This window comes from Pseudopipra pipra, chromosome 4, assembly GCF_036250125.1.
Source record: "Pseudopipra pipra isolate bDixPip1 chromosome 4, bDixPip1.hap1, whole genome shotgun sequence".
Taxonomy (NCBI): Eukaryota; Metazoa; Chordata; class Aves; order Passeriformes; family Pipridae; genus Pseudopipra; species Pseudopipra pipra.
In genome coordinates this window covers 66,730,729-66,748,008 of record NC_087552.1, presented here as the reverse complement: position 1 = coordinate 66,748,008, position 17,280 = coordinate 66,730,729, and the positions used below count along the sequence as shown (strand labels likewise).

The 17,280-nt window shown below is 38.5% G+C and overlaps 1 protein-coding gene across 14 annotated transcripts in view; it reads left to right on the top strand.

Moving 5' to 3' along the window:
* The window catches only part of ADD1 (adducin 1), a 63,583-nt gene extending 46,333 nt beyond the window's left edge, over window positions 1-17,250 (top strand). For 3 of the 14 annotated variants that reach the window (XM_064653369.1, XM_064653366.1, XM_064653367.1), the window contains exons 12-17: window positions 1,526-1,615; window positions 1,711-1,728; window positions 2,435-2,527; window positions 8,320-8,476; window positions 10,497-10,592; window positions 14,744-17,250. In XM_064653369.1, coding sequence (XP_064509439.1) covers window positions 1,526-1,615; window positions 1,711-1,728; window positions 2,435-2,527; window positions 8,320-8,476; window positions 10,497-10,592; window positions 14,744-15,096 — 807 coding nt within the window. In that variant the 3' untranslated portion in view covers window positions 15,097-17,250. Of the gene's footprint in view, window positions 1-1,525; window positions 1,616-1,710; window positions 1,729-2,434; window positions 2,528-8,319; window positions 8,477-10,496; window positions 10,593-11,336; window positions 11,467-14,743 lie in introns of those variants that run through there. The other 11 variants (XM_064653372.1, XM_064653368.1, XM_064653378.1 and 8 more) reach the window with 7 other exon arrangements.
* The last annotated feature ends 30 nt before the right edge of the window (window positions 17,251-17,280 follow it).

The window sequence follows — 17,280 nt, the reverse complement described above, 5'->3', positions numbered from 1 at the left end:
CTTTACATTAATGACCTGTTTTCTTCTTTCATTTCACCAGTTGAAGTTGTGGCCCAGACAAAGTAGTCTGTGGATCTCTCTCCATATTTTAATGTATTATAATATGCTGTGATTGTTGCAGTCATTTTTTTTTTGCCTTCAGAACTGCATGTTAATCTTTTTGAAATGAGCTTGCAGGTAATTTTCCAGTTTTCAAATTTCAGGTCTTCTTGTCACCATTTACCAACAGGAAAGCACTGAATGCAGTGAGGTTTTTCAATTTATTTCCTTTGAAGTATAAAATATGCCCTAGTATCTTGTTAATACTTAACTTGTTCTGAATTGTTTTGCTGCCTCTGACTGATGGACATATGGAACATGGGAGTTAGCATTATGTCACAGGAAGGGCTGTGTGCAAGGATACTAGCAGGAATACTGATTTGTTCTAAAATAACTTGTATATGGCTGACAGAGCTTATGCTGTTCTTGACTTGGCACTGTAAAATAATAATAATCACTTGAAATCAGAATTCCAGTGAAATTTCCAAGCAGTTTCTTGGTGTTTGAAACACAAATATTGTTTTATTAAAAATTTGAATGAGATGACTGAGAGAAGTAAGACTTCAAATTTTATACTTTGCCAGTGATGAGAAGGGTAGTAAATTAGAAATAAATACAAATGGTTCAGGATGTCCAAGCTTTCTGAAATGCCAAGTATTAATAGTCTGTCTTATTTGTATATTTGTATGCATGTGGGGTTTTTTGAATAAATTGAATGCCCTTTTTAGTTGTAAAGTAGAGGTCTTTTGGGATGCATGCTTTTCTGCATTTATCTTGGAACAAGAACTAGAATATTTTAGAAATAAATTTCAAGTCAGTTGTTATGAATTCTTTGCCACTGTAGGATATCTAATTTAAATTACCTGGGTTTAAAGATCCAGTTTCTCTTCCCATCTTCTGTATGGAAAGAACTGAGAAGTATTTAGGATGCAATAAAGGGGGGGATGCGTTTGCATAAACTGACACTCTGGAGTTCTCACAGACAAATTATTGACATGCCCTTTTGAGACTATGGTCCTGACTAGATCCAAAAATGGAATGTTGTGCAGTGTTTTACAGTAAGTTCTATAGGAAGATGATAACTGTGGTGTAATATCAGTGACTAGTGACTGACTGGTCAGGTACAATAGACTTATACAAGTATGACCTCTGTGCTTCTCTGCTCTGCTCACTTTTCACAAACTGGAGTTGTCTGTTACATGCTCTGTAGAGTTATACCATGAGCTAGTACTAAAAAGCAAAGGACAACACCTGCTGTGGTACTTAAAAACTAAATTCTGAGAAATGTGATGGAACAGCCAGGAACCTGAACACTTGCCTTCAGGTGGTGTTAATGAGCTCAGCTTCATTTGATGTGTAGGACCAGGGCGCTCAACACTGGTTTGCAGCCTGTTGGCAGGTTCACTCACCCCTTTTTCAAATACAAAAGTGTGGTCAGCTTTTCTCTGTTGTTCATGGGACTGTGTTCTGCTGCTTTCCTTTACAGATCCGAGAGCAAAATTTGCAAGATATTAAAACTGCGGGCCCTCAATCACAGGTTCTTTCTGGGGTAGTTGTGGACAGGAGTCTTGTACAGGTGAGAGTATAAAATTCCTAAAACTATTAGCTTAATCTACGATATCCTCTGCTTTCACCTAACATATCACTATGAAATTATTCTCTAATTGGCAGAAAGTAACTGTTTATAAGGTAAGTCTTAGAGGTAACACCGTTGTCTTTGCGAGAGTGCTCAGGGTCAGAAATGTAGAGGCTTCAGCCATGTAGCCCAAGCATGCCTGTGGAGGATGCTTTTTGGTTTTTTTTGCTGAATGTAATGCATGAAATTCAGAAGGCTTTTTTGTATGGGTTAGATTCTTGTTCAAAAATATTGGGCTTTGTGACAACTTTGTTTTCTGAGTTCATGTATTTTGAAGTATTAATACTGGGCACAGCAGGCTCACTGTGGGGCAGTAGTGTTTCATGTTAAATATGGTTTTTCATGCTTCATAATATTTTATTTGAAGAGCAGTTTGGGAAAAAATCTGTTAGACATCAATAAAACTTAAAAGCAGTATATCTGGATATACAAAAGACTATAAATCATAGCTCAAAGTAAAGTAAGAATGAGAGCCGTACAGTTACACTGTATAGCTGACTAACTTTTATATATGTGAGTGCTTTAACTGCCCCAGATAAGTATTTTCTGATATACTTTTTAAAGTTTGACAAGTCTTGTCATGACCATATCATTATTCATGCTGGGTGTCATATGGTGTGCATGTCAATTCATTGTCATTTGCAATTTCATCTACCAGTTACTGTTTCTTTGCATGTTTTAGCAAGGCTCACAATGCTTTCGGTTGATGTTTTCAAGCCCGGGCTCGGTTTGCTCTGTTTACTCAATTTACTGTTGCAGGATGCTCCCCTCTCAGACTGTACGGAATCTATTGAAGGGCTCGATCCCACAGAGCAGGCCTTTAGTCCCGCTAAATCTCTGTCTGTTAGAAAGGTACTGCCCTGTCATACTGCTCTAAATACTGTTGTTCACCCTTCATTTAACCTCTCCTTACCGTGACCTTTTCCCTCTGTTAGCTAATGACTTGACTAGAGAAGAAAAAAGATGAAAATAGATGGATCTCAAAATTATGTATATGCAATGGTACAAACAGTTACTTTACCCTGTTAAAGTGTCTTGTAAGGATTTTGATCTTTTTCTTTGTAGAAGCTGGTGAGGAAACACTTTTGATGTTAAGGTGCTGCATATAGTGGGTTTCTTTGTGCATGCTGTTAGTGTTGAATTACTCTAATTTGAGATCAATTTAGAGTTAGCTTAATCTCAGCCTTATTATATCAGTGTAATTCCAAGGATACCAGTGTGTGTTATGCTGACAGGCACTGTCAGCTCTTGATCCCACATTGCTAGACATCTGGCTTCCTTAGAACTTCCTCCAGTTATCTACTAGAGTTGCTAAGTAATGCCCCACACTTCCAAAATCGATTGGTTTTCAAACTTCTAATCATGCTTGTGCTTACATAATATACATGAAATACAGAATAAATTCAAGAGATGTGGGGACGATGGGGTCAGTCCTCGGGGCTGACTAAACAGGAGCAGCTGCACACTGCAAACAACGTGTCCTCCACTGTGTTTCTTTCCCCAGTTTCAAAGATGTTTCTAGAGGTGATCTAACATGGAAGCACAGTGTGTAAATAAGCATCAGTGCCTCCGCTGCTCCAGTATTTTATCTAAAAGACTCTTAAATCTTGGTTTTAGGTCATGCCTAACACCTTATCAGAATAGCTTTCCCATGAAAAAAACCAGAATACTTTGAATTACACCGCTGTTGAAAACCTCATGGTTTTATAACACTTTCTAGTGTAATGAGCCAGTCTGTGTTATAGATACTTGGATCATACTGAGAATTTAATAATGATCTTTTTCAGATTGCAGTTTGTTTTGTGCATATTGTGAAAGGAAAAATAATAAAATGCCATTTCCAAATTTAAGATTAAAAATAAAATAAAGCCAAATTCTTCCAGGCAGTGCTTGCCTCTTATTCTCTGCTTAATAATACCTTCAAAGTGAAAAATTATTTTTTATAGTCATCCATTGGTTATCATGACACAGGCAGTTTCTTTCATCAGTAACGTATTTCAAGTATTATTTTCAAACAATGGCATCACTTTTCTATAAAACTGTTCAGATAGTTACCTGCGTTTTTGTAGATGGCAAAGAACCAGCAAATGGTCTGTTGGTTATGTGATTTTGCCTAGTAGTAGCATGTTAGGGTTTAGATGTCCAAATTATGTTTCCATTTCTGTGGTGTTGTGACAGTGCTTTCTGCCTGAAATACTGTGTAAAATTAGATCACAATGTAAATTACAGGAGTAATTATGAAATAGAAGTGGCCTATTTTGTAGATTTTATTTTAATATGGATTGTCACCTGAATGCTTAATAGTTTCCCATTTGGGGGTAAAAAACAAAACCCAAACAAATAACCCCTTCCAAAAAAACCCAAACCAGAAAACCCAATGAACCAAACAATGGCAACAAAAAAAACCACCAGAGAAATTTCCTAGAAAGATTCTGCCGAAAACTAGTCATGTATTGTGGAACAAAGGAAGTGTAAGTGATCTTATGGTGCCCACATAAACCTCACCTGAAAATTTCAATGAAACTTTTGAGTCCTATGCATCAAGGACTTACAGACTTTTAGGTACCAGATAATTACAAGTTCTCAGTTGACAAATTCTTTGACACTCAGTTATGGTTCAAATAAAAAGTTTCTCTAATTGAAGTAACACTTAGAATGTATTATGTTTTCAGTTAACATTGAGCTTTATATCAAGTGCTAATCAAACACACTATTTCGGATGGAAAAATCCCTGTTTGTGTACACTGTGCATGTACTGCTTTGAGTCTCCCGTGCCTATGGCTGCAGCAGTGAATTCTCCATTTTGCCTTGTCACTTGCTTTGTCCATATTCTGAGAAGTCCTGGCCATGTTGCAACACAACCTCCTTATGCGTCATGTAATTTTATTCCCGTTTAGGTTAACCAAGCTTCTGCTGCAGTCTCAGCTGAACAAGAGGGAATGTTGGTTGTTTGTACCAATGACCATCCTGTAGTCTGATCTAAAATAAAATAAATTCACATGAATTTTCAAGAATTTTCAGTAGAAAGGAATTCACCCATTTCGTGTCTCTTCCTTTAGAATGGAAATTCTGTGGCTTTGTTCTTCCTGAAGAGCCTCTCAATTCTGCCCCAGAGAACCCCACTGGGTTTGAGTGGCAACTTTTACATGAACAGCACTTCAGAAATCTTGGTGTTTTGGATAAAGGCACTGCATGAATGTCAGATTCTGTTAGGACAACTATTATGAACCTACTGTCTGACTGAGAGAAGCATTGGCATGTAGGAGGTGCCAGTTTTGGTCATACTTTTCCCTGAGAACAGGGTGAAGTGCTTGCCTGTTAAATAACACTCGGGTTTGAATTTTTCTGTAAAAGCACGATTTGGTGGAGAGGTTGCAAAATTACATGATTATCTAAAATTTCCATGTAGGAAATATGAGGTCCATGTTTAATATGAAGCTGTATTGTGTATCTTTAGCTATAAATTACTTTCCCTTTGGATCTTTATGGGAGTGTATGCCCCTACAAAAATTTTTCAGTGAGAATACATTCCATTCTTTAACATAATCTATCCTGTAGTGTTTACAGTGGAGAAAATACTGTTGATATTCAGGTGCTTACATATGCAATCAGACTTCAAATAGTCATCAAAATACTATTAGAATCATCATCAAAATAATACTCGTATCAGCATAATCCAGATGAAATCACTACAACATTAGTTTTTTTCATGTTATCTTGTGTTGAAAAAGAATGGGAGTCTTTTTATGGGAATTTATTCTCTCTCTACAAGCTCTTTATTACTGGAAGTAATTCCAGACCAATTTTCTTGTTCAATTTTCCTGAACTTTTGTAGGAATCTCCAAGTGGCACAGACAGGTTAATAGCTCTGCAAAATCGTGTCTATTTTAGTGTCACATTTGAAAATTTAAAATATGTCCTTTACTGTCTTTTTAGTTATTTATACTTGTTTTCTTTCTGTCCCATATTTCATTTTGTGTAGTATATTTTTATGTGAATTCTTGGAATGCTGCTTTGTGGCCTATTCTATGAAGTAAAATAGCTCTGCTTCTTTGATTTGTACACATTTTAGAGTAATCATGTTGCAGAGCTTACCAACGTATCACTATAATTTATTTCCCACACAGACTCAGTGCCTCTACTGGTATAATTTTCATTAGTGGCCTGTGAACCACTTCCATATTACTGATACTGAGTGGAACTGGATGTGTTAATCTGCAATCAGCTTTTAGCAGATGAAAAGTTTGCCTCTCTCGTCTCTTGTATAATTTTTCTGCTTTTATGATTCAAAAACCAAAAGTGCTTTTTCTTAATAATATGTAATTCACTTACTGTCCTTGCCTCTGATCTTTTCAATAATGCTTCTCTTGGGTCAAAGCTACTCAGCAAGTACAAATACTGCTTGCATTGATCGTGGGTGTTTTTTGTGGGGGTTTCATTTTGTTTTGTTTTGTTTTTTTTTTATCTAGTAAATGCGATAAGCTTGATTTGCTACTTTTATTCCCAGTAGTTAACAAAGGTACTCCCTGAGGAGGAGAACACATCATGCCAGTGCACAAGGCATCTTGCTGCTAACTGCCTCTCTTGCTGTCTGCCATCATTAAATCAACAGGCATTCACTAACATTCTGTTCCATTATAAGTTGTTCTACCCAGGCATTCTGGATTTAACTTGCAGTGTTCAAAGATTCTTAAACATTCCAGGGATACCAATGGGTACTGTGTGTCTTGTTCCTCTGTTGACTTCTGTAATCCCAGAAAAGTCTAGAAACTCTACCTGAGATCAGTGCTTTACAAAGTCCTGCTATTCACTGCTGAGTTTCAGTTAAATCTACATCCTTAATCTGAATGGTGGGCAAAGTTAGAGAGGGAAATACAAAATTGCCATGGGCACCAGTTTTTTGCCATCATTAAAAGCTGGGACCTGTAGTTTTAGGGGTGTTTTATATTTTCTACAAAACAATTAGGGTTTGTACAAAGATGGATGTTTCTGTGATCTTTTTATGTGTTATCATGTAAGAAAAGCTGTGAGTATCAAATCAATATTTCATTGAGATTTTGACATTCTACTGACATTCTGCATATAAGATGAAGTTTCCTCTTATTTTATGGAGAAACAGAATGATCTGTAATGTTTGAGATGTGTCTCTCCTGCAGTTCCTTTCAGGGTCTTACACTGGAGACTTGTTATGCCGTTCCTTCTTTGGTACTTCTGGCTGGTGTTTGCTTCCTGAGGAGTAGCAGAGATTCTAACAACCAGCTCTTCTTACCTCCCTGGATTGCTCTAGACCAGATTTCTGGAGATCTCTCCTGAGGCTTTCAGAAGTATCTGACTGCTCTTGTCCTCATAGCATCTGGACATTCTTGTCTGTCACCTCCTTGGTGCTGACAACTTTTCCAAAGCAGCTCTTGGCATCCAAAACAACGCTCTAATTTCATCAGTTTTACAGTGAAGATCCCATGCTTGTCCATGAAGTATGGACATGGAATGGAATGTTTGTCTCTTTGTTCAGGCACTGTGTATTTTTGAACTGTGCTTTTTAATGCTTTCTTTAAATGTTGGTACAAATAACATTTGAATATGGAGATGACCTGAATCAGTCAGTAACTCCATACCTGTTTGGTAATGGAATTCAAATACCTCTTTTCAACAATGAAGACAGTTTGGGAATCACTGTGATACAGGGCACAGGCCACATTTCCAGACTAATGTTAGTAGAGTTCTGTATATCCAATGGAAAAAGCAAATGCTTAGACAAGTCACTTGAGAGATAGAGCAGCTATCTCCAGGCAAGCATCTTCCACACCCAAGACAATGAAAAATAATCTTCACTATATGGCTAGAGAAGAAAAACTAAAAACATTAGAGAATCTGATGCAGCTGCTTTTGTCCAGTGGAACTTAATGTACTTAGAATTGCTAATGTTATATTTTTATTTGTATAACTTTTTATCTGGCTTATATGACAAATGTTATAGATGTAAATATGCTAACTTGTATAAGATTACAGTTAACCTTAATTACTTAAAAATGGCTTGTAATAAACTGTTAATCTGGCGTATACAGAACACATACAAGATGGCTTTTTACTATAACATCTGTTTGGTGTTATGTAGTAGCTGCTAGAAATGGCTTTTCCATCATTAAAAAATACAAAACAAAACACAAACCTAAAGCAAAACAATAATAATAATAATAATTATAAAAGACAAAACAATAAAACAAATCACAAACAGAAATACCTGTAAGCTGAGTCCTGTGACCTTTTACAAGTATTCTGTGCCCTGACTGCCATGCAGGTTGGCCTGGTATCATGTTTCCTTATGAGAAACATGAGAGAAAAAGAAACTTGATATACTTTTGTGACTTCATATATAATTCAGCTGGACTGTTTGGCTGCTGTTTGATTTACTCCTTAATGGTGGATATTCCCTGGTGGAGACCTGTTTTCTCCTTTATATTAACCTGCTGTAAATTAAATTAAAAAAAATCTGTAATAGCTTTTTTTTTTAATTTAAGAGAAAAAAGTAGCATTTTTCAGATGATCTCTTTGTTTTGTTTTTGGTTGCTTTGTAGCCTCTGTACTTCTCAGGGTTCTGCAAGTTACTGCTTGATTGCAGATGTATCTTAATTTTCTTTTGCCAGGGAGAACTGGTGACTGCATCAAAGGCAATAATTGAGAAAGAGTATCAACCAAAAGTCATAGTGAGCACAACAGGACCAAATCCCTTCAACAAACTCACTGATCGAGAACTGGAAGAATATCGCAAAGAAGTAGAAAGAAAGCAGAAGGGACCAGAAGGTTGGTTTCTCTGTGTGGATTTTTTTTCTGCCATAGGCTATAATAACAACAACTATATTACTCATTTGAAGGTGGGTTATCTGCAAAGGCCATGGATAAATTATCCAACTTTTGTGGGTTTCAGTTTTACCGGTGTGAATTAGAGATTTGAAAAGCGTGTTGGAGATGGAATGTGCGATCTAAGTGTTAACGGTGTGTTCTGTAAAATGTATCCATCTCATTCTAAGTCTATCCTAGTAGACCAACTAGACAGTAGGGCCAGTTACTGTTCCTATTAGGAAATTGAAAGCTTGAAACTTAAGTTAAAAAAATGTTTTGGTACTGCAAAGTGTTGCAGATTGTTCCGCTTTGTTTCACCTGGCTCTGGAGCTGGGCTAGTGCAGGGAGCTGGTGGTGCTTTATAGCAGCAACACTGCAGGTTTCTAACTCACTGAAATTTGTGGATTTGAGGAATCCATTGAATGGGGAAGGTACGGAATAACATTTGATTGCTGCTTGGAAATGGAACATCTTGGGCACTTGCCCTAAAACGGACTTTTTAAATTATCGTAGAATTATGACAGATTTGTGCTGTAAAAAGAGGTCGTTGCTGCATCTGAGGTGCCTGTACTGCTTTACTTCTGTATAGTTTTAAGGGATGGTACTTACAACGCTCATCTGTTGTGAGGCTTTGGATTCGAGTGATGCAGGAACCAGAGGTGCTCCTTCTCTTGCAAGTGTGTGTTCCCTGCACCTGTTTTTTTGGGATAGCAATGTAGGAGCCATTGTATGTGTTGGGTTCATGAAGTGCTGGGTTGTGTGGGGCGGGATGCTCTCCTGTCATGCCTGTTTAACTGCCTACCTTTATTCTCTCAGTAACAATGCCACATCCTTCTTAGATAAGGTGTCAGAATATGGAGAGACTGTGTTACTGAGACAGACACCAGCTGGGGAACAGAGTACAGTGCTTAGAAATCAGACCATCAGTGAGCAAAACACGTCACATAAAAAATCTCTGGATTTGAAAGGCAGATCAAACACCTTTCAAGGAACAGATACGAAGACTTTACAGGATCGTGGCGTATCATCGCTGTCTAAATCTTTAGATAACACTCAGTTTGCTGCTGCATGGGTTTCTTGTCAGACCACGCAGCAAGTCATCCCACATCTAAATGGAGAAGAGCCAGATGGGCAGAAGTCCTCCCATAAGGAATTTCATACTGCAGTGATCAAAGCACTGAGGTCCGATCCTGACCTTTTGGCTGAGGCCTCAGGTATTACTAACGTGGTACAGCTGCGCTTGCAATCCAGGGAACAACCTCTTTACCTACACCATTTGGAGATTCTGTCAGTTGACTCTCATCTGTGGGACTGATTTCACTTTTAATTGTGTAGGTGAACTGTATGGAACAACGTTTTAATGTTGTTCCTGATATATGGTGTGCTCTATTAATGTTTTCCTTTGGATCTAGGGCTGTTTAAAGCTGGAAGCAAGGGGGACCCTCTTACTAATAACTAATACTCAAACCACTGTGAAATCTGTTTGGAATCATATAATTACTGCATGTTTTTCTGATTATCTGTGCAGTCTTCTTTTCTTTCGGGACGCAGTTTTGTTTACTCAGAGTTTTAGCAATACAAAGCAACCAAAAGAACATTATCTTGTGCAGGCCTGATAGCATATCCCCTCCCCATATTTGTTTATATCTTCCTTGTGGTTTTTCCTCACAAGTTTTCTTTAAAACAATGTGATAAATCAATTCATAAACAATGACACTATTCATGCCCTCTTATTGAAAAAAAAAAAAAAATAGCCCCCAAAAAAGCTACAGAGCACAACTGTGACTTGAACAGTTTTGTTAGTATCAAACTGTCACTTAGTTTTCTTTTGCTTGTTTTGGTATTATATAATATCCTGGCAGAATTTTGATTCAGAAAAATGGATTGGTATCTTGAGTGCATGGAGCAAACAGACACTTGTTTTCTCACATACTGAGAGGTTTTGTTTGCCTTTTTAATTTCTCTTTGCCCACACCTGCAGAGCCTTCAGAAGATGGCAGGCCACAGAAAGAGAGAAGCCCCCCTGATCACACTTCAGCTCGCACTCCTCCCAGCACACCCATTAAAATAGAGGAAGGTATGTTCTTCTGATTTGGGGGCCAGGGGAAACCAGTAACTGCATCCTTAGTGACTGACGCATGAACGTACATGAACTAGTATCTAATAACAGTAAATTATTACTTGTATTTCATTGTTCTACTACCTAAAGTATACTCCACTGAACTGTAACAGGAGTTATGTTTACAATAATAAAGAAGTGTGCATTAATATAAAGACAAATTTTCATCTCTTCAGAATTGCCTTGTCATCTCTTGGTGTTTCTCAACTGATTTACCTTTTGTACATTTTTTGTGAGAGAGAATTGCTCTTACGAAATGAAATAGTGTCTGATGGTGAACCAGACATATATCTACATGCTTTGGTAAATCTTCACTGATTGCACATTTCTTAAACATTATTGTACTTGGATTACACCTCTGTAAATATTTTTTCCGACTCAGTTTGAATCTAAATTTGATTATTTGCTCACCTTATGTCGTAGTTTTAACTAAAATGAGAGCAGGGCCTTTAAAGTCAACAATTTCCTTGAAAAAGGATAAAATGACAATCTCGAATGGGTGTAATCCAATTATTGTCCTGTTTCCTTTACCTTGTACATTGTATATATCACCTGTCTGTTAGTCTGCCATTCACTACTTCATCTCATTCCATTTTCTACAAGAATGGTTGCAACCATTCTTCTAACGTAACACAATGGCTGTGATGAATGCATAGATTCTCTACTTGTGCTTTTTTCTTCTTGTGGCTGCGTTACAAACAGGAGATGGATATGCTAAAGAGTACCTGTTACCATAGTAAGTATCATTCCATACTCTGACCTGCTTTTGTGCTTTGCTTCACTCTTGCATCTTTGTTTACTGAGGCTTTTGTTGGTTTTGCTTTTTTTATTTTTTTTTTTAAAAAAGCAGGCTTTTTCAGTTGAAATGTTGGTTTCTTTAGTTCTGAATTTCATGAAATTCCAGGTAGTTGCAGATCTCATGTTAAAGTGCACTCCCCCTTTGAGACAGACTGTGAAAGTCACCTTACGTGTTTCCATATCTGTGTGTCCAATTCCTCAGTTTGAAAAGGAATAGTCTGAAGTTGTCTGTGAGATATAGCTGAAACAGCCCTGGAAGTTTCTGCCCCAACAGTTTGCTGCTGCCCACACAATTTGGGCCTGGTAATGAAATGGAAGAGTTCCTAATCTATTCCAGTGCAAAAGTGCTACTACTGACATGGATTTAAACTTACCCAGCAGACTTCTGCACAGAAGTGGATATGGAACTATTTTCATGTTTTCTGTTAGCTGCAGGGGAATTCAAATTCCAACCAAGGAATAGCAGCAAGTACTTGGTGGCAGCAACTTCTACAGCTCTTTCAGCTATCTCTACAGGGCTCCTTCGGATTATACTTTGGAGAAATAAAAATGTTTGTATGTCCTGTTATATCTGAAAGTTGGTGTGTTTGTCATAGGTATGAAAGTGAAACTACATCGTAGACACCTGTGATGTTACTGATAAAGTTCTAAAACCTGAAACTTCTTTCAAACAGAATTTTGTTCCACAAACTCTTCTAGTATAAGTTTTTGAGAACAAACATACAAAGCTTATTTTAGAGACTAACTGGAAGTTCACACCATGACAACTTTGATTGGGGGAGGCTCAGTAGAATGACAATGTTCTCTGTATACAGCCTCTTCTCAACTTTGATTTATCATATTCTTTCTATTTAAGTGTAGCTGAAGTCAGTCAAGTGTTTTGTGTTAACTCAGTTTTAGCCTAGTTGGTATGTTTGTCCACATCTTTGTGTCGAGGAAAAAACCCAACCCCATAAACCTTTATTTTCATAAATAATGTGAACTGTAAACACACACTAGTATTGATGTTATGCTTCAAACACTTAAACCACAGTATACATATGAAGGGAGAACATGAATGTAGAGATGATTATGCTGAAACAACTTTAGAAATGTTGAGGTAAACTGTAAATAGGTTTTGCAGCAAGAGATTTTTTTTTTAAACCTTCCTAGTTCTGAAATCCATCCAGTAGAGTAGCAGAGCATTTATGTGTTGTATGCTGGCTCCATTGAATGTGGAATTTGTAAATCTCTCTAATTCTGGTAAAATACTGCCCACAGTGAGCTAGATAAACAGATGTTTGCTTGATTCCAGCATCATGTTAAGCTATTTAATAAGGATGATGGGAAGGATAGCAGTCCTGTATTAATGAGCTATAAACCCATTTATATTTATTCAATGCTCAGGCCAGCTGGCAAATGCTGTTTGAATGCCTGTAGCTTCCTATTCTTTACTTTGAAGGAATTTCTAATCCCTTTTTTTACAACTTCTAAACTTTCTTAAAAAAAAAAAACTGACTCATGGTCCAGTATGGTGCCTGTTCTAAAAATTGGGCCAACTAATGAGTGGAATAGAATATTTTTACTTGGAAGGGACCTACGGTGACCATCTAGTCCCACTGCCTGTCCCAATTCAGGGCTGACCAAAAGGTAAAGCATGTTATTAAGGGCACTGTGCAAATGCCTCTTAAACACTGACAGGCCTGGGGTGTCGACCACCTCTCTGGGAAGTCTGTTCCAGTGTCTGACCACCCTCTCAGTAAAGAAATGCTTCCTGAAGTCCAGTCTGAACCATTCCCACGCATCCTGTCACTGGATCCCAGGGAGAAGAGCTCAACAATGCTTTCAGTTATTTCCTGAAAAGTTAAATGAAATCCAAAAGCAGTGTAGTGGTAGTGAAGAATTGTAGCTGGTGTTTCTTATGAATTTGTGTCTCCCATACATACACAGGCTAAACTAGAGCTTCAGGAGGCAGCTTGTACTGTACATAACTGCTTTCTCTTTTTTGCTCTGATTTAAATCCTGCCTGCATTATAACTTTTAAACTGCTAACTTGTGCATTCCGAGTGTTTGGCACTGGATACTACTGTGTGGTGTTTATTTAACCTATTAGAAGCTCATGGTGCTCTAGGCAAAACATGTTTGTTTCCTAGCAGGTATTCACAGAACAAAGCCCTCTAAAATTTATCATAGGATTATTAATCCTATCTGGCAGAAGTAAAAAGAACACTGTCATTTTCATAGGAAAAATGGGAAAGTATCAAGCATTTTCTGTAAATTCTTGTGAAAGCCTTCAGTCTTTTCAAATTAAAACAAACAAGATTTTGAGAGGGGCGAAAATAGTTGCCTTTCATTTGTGCCTCACAATGAGCATGGCCTGGATTTTGTTCTAAATTCCTCCTTACGTAACGTCAATGGGAATGATGTGACACAGCTCACGGGACACTGCTCGGAGCAGTGGGGAACATTGCAGGGAACTCCACAAAGTGCTCCTTGTTGAGTACATGCACAAAGAGCAGCTTTACACAGAACATCCCTAAAGCACCACGGTGAGTGAGGAAGGTGTTACAATTGAGGGAGGAATGGTTCAGTTCCCCTTTGGACATACAGTTACCACTGGACTTCTGATGTTCCTTTCTACAGGGTGAGTTTTGCTGTTAGATATCACATACATTAAAAAAACAAGCTGTATTGCATAACCCGCTGAGCTCATTTAATTTGATAAATGACACGGATTTTACTTAGAGGAATCCATAATATTTACTCATATCTTGCAAAAAAAGGGGAAGCCTTTGTCATAGGAAATCATATTTTGAAGCAATATCAGTTAGATCTCATGGAAGAATATTGTGAAAATCCCTGCATTTTGGCAAGCCAAAAATATTGAAGTTCTTGGATTTGTGTGTATTGGATCACTGCAAACCAGCAATTAGTTTTATCCCACCAAAAGAAAAAAGAATCAAGGTGTGGAATTGCATAGAGCTCTCTTCAATGCCAGTGAAAACTGTGGATTTAATTCCTGCTTTACTGCACTAAAGTCTTGTGTTGCTTGCAAATGTCATGAGTGAAACAGGAGAGAGGTCTGAACAGTTACTTTCTTGCTGATGGAATTCAGCTTTATCTGTTCTGTGCTGGGAGCTTAAAAACACACAGAACTTTGAAATATTTCTTCCGTGCCTGAAGCTGGAGGAGAACAGCCCTGTGACAAAGGCTTTTATGCAAAGTAAATACATTAGTTTTTTATAGAGCGCGCTCACCCTCCACTCGCTTCGCCTTCCCCGCTCCAGGGGCACTTACTAAACTGACTGTGTCCCTGTCTGTCCGTCCACCAGAGACACGGCAGGACCAGACCTACAGAGATGACAGTGATGCTGCAACTTTCAAGCAAACCCTCCCAGATCTCACCCCTGATGAGCCTTCGGAAGCACTCGGCTTCCCTCCCTTAGGAAAGGAGGAAGGGAGATGTGACCAAGATGTGCCCAAAAGCCAAACAGAATCACCTGCAGTGGAAAATAAGGAACCCCAGTCCCAACCTGCTGAAGAGCCAGCAACACCAACAGCTGAGGAGGGGACAGCAGCTGATGCAGGTAGTGATGAATCTCCAGGGAAGTCCCCATCAAAAAAGAAAAAGAAGTTTCGCACTCCTTCCTTCCTGAAGAAGAGCAAAAAGAAGAGTGACTCCTAAAGGCCAACCCACTGCAGAAACACTGTCATATTTTCAAATCCATTAACCACTAGAATGTACCAGATCGTACTTGAGTGTTTTGTCTTACTATGTAAATGAATGCCACAAGTAATCCAACCAGCCCCTCAAATTATGGCTTGATTGTTTAAGGTTATAGCCAGAAACTAATGTCCCAAAAGGTGCTAATCCTGTGTGTTCAGCAGCTGCCACAGATCTGATCCCTAATTTGTAATCAAATGTAAACGACTTCTATATGGAAGGCATTGATTCACTATTTTTAATTTAAAGCCTGCACTGCTTTGCAAAAGAATATAAAAAGTTCACAATTAAAAATAAAACACCCATTGCTTACCACAAGAAGTGTTCTTTTCCAATATTCTGTTCCAAGTCACAAGTAAATTTCTTCTTAAATTTTGACTTTTAGAGAGGATGCTTTTGCAGTGGTGTTCTCAAGGGGGGTGTATTCTTGAACTGACATGTAAACTTCTGCAAGCTTGTGACTACAGGCTGTGTTTTGGCCAAGCTTTGAGGCTCTCCACTGCTTCCTCTCTCTCCCTTCTGACTGTTGTAACAAAACAAAGGTGTTTTTCACTTTGTTTTATTTTGTAACTGGCTGGTGAAATCATCTTTGTCTAGGACTGAAATGACTGTGGTGTATTCTGCTCACATTGTGTGTTCAAAGAGCCCAATCTTGGTTTGTTTATTTTCTTTCTAGTGAATTATAGTTTAAGGGAAATCTGTCTTTTGCCTCCCTGAGTCATGTGGTGATTTGGCTGTTAGAAAAGGTTAAAAAGTAACTGAAGTGAAAATATTTCAGAAGTTTTTCAGCTGGTGGTGTGGAGCATGGGCAGGTGTATTTTGGGCCTTAGCACCGGATTTTTTCACCCTCTTAAAAATCCCTTTGGTGCACACGCAACCCTGCTGTGCATGAACCCCATGTGCGGCCTTTTGTGTTTGTTCCTTCCCACTTAGAAAAATGTAAATGCATTACACTGAGTATTTCACCTTGTTTTATAGTAATTATTTTATCTTACAAAAGCTGGCTTTTCTCTAAATCTTTTTGTTGTTGTTGCCAGCAGTAAAGTACAGAAATCCCAAATAACCTTAAAGGTGTATTTTCACCGTTCGCTATAAATGTTTGTTAAATGTGTAGCATGGCAAATCACTCTCGCCACTGAGTTCACTGTTTCCCAGTTATTGCCATGCTTCTGTCTATCACTAAGTGTAAAAGTAGTTTAAGATCAGGTAGATCAAGCTTGCGGAATTCTCCGGGAAGCGTGTGCTGTCACCTCGGCCAAAAGCCGGGGGTCAGTGGCCATTTCTGGTTTCTAGACTTTGCATTTCGGGTTTAACAGCAGCAAATCCCAACACCCCATGGGGGTGAGGGCAACACACTGACTCACAGTAAGTGTCTGTAACACAAGAGAACATGGATGTAACCTTTTAGGACAATACTAAATGTTGCAATTGGTAAAATAGCAGAGAACTAATGCCTTACTTTCATGCAGCAGAAAGCGCGGAAGGCCGGGTGGGTGGAGCGGCCGGAGGCAGCTCTGGGAGAGCAGCACAAGGCCTGTGTTGGGCTGGGAGGTGCCGATGCCTCGGGCTGGTTTCGGGCAGTGGAGGGGCAACAGCCGGAGGTGGAATTAGAGCTGTCAGGCTTCAGGTGAGAGAAGAGGTTTCGAGGTGATCCTTGGTACCGTGAGAAGTGTGACGTGGCCTGTTGTGCGATGGGTGGAGGGCAGGTGGGACAGAGCAGTCGGGCACTGGGCAGGAGCCCCGGAACAGCAGAGCTCAGGCAGGACTGCATGGCACGAATGGCTTTCAGCTTCTACTCTAACCTTGTATGTCCTTGTACACTAGGAAGCAAACACCACTTATTTTGCTAAATTGTGTTTTATGACAGGGTCGTAACTAAATGACTAATTGCTGTATGTTTCAGTTCTTTACTGGAGTCCCTCCATTTATCTTGACCACATATGCAATGATTCTTAATTTCTAATTTTGTAGTTTGTTCTTTTAGTTCTTTGTATTTACAATATGAAATGTAGTCATGTACGGTATGGTTACACACTTTAGGGCAGAATAAAGTCCTGTGTTTTTCTTTCTTGTATCATTAAGTTCTACTCACAAATAAAACTCTTGAAAACAAAATCATGCTCTGCTTTCAGAACTTGTACAGTT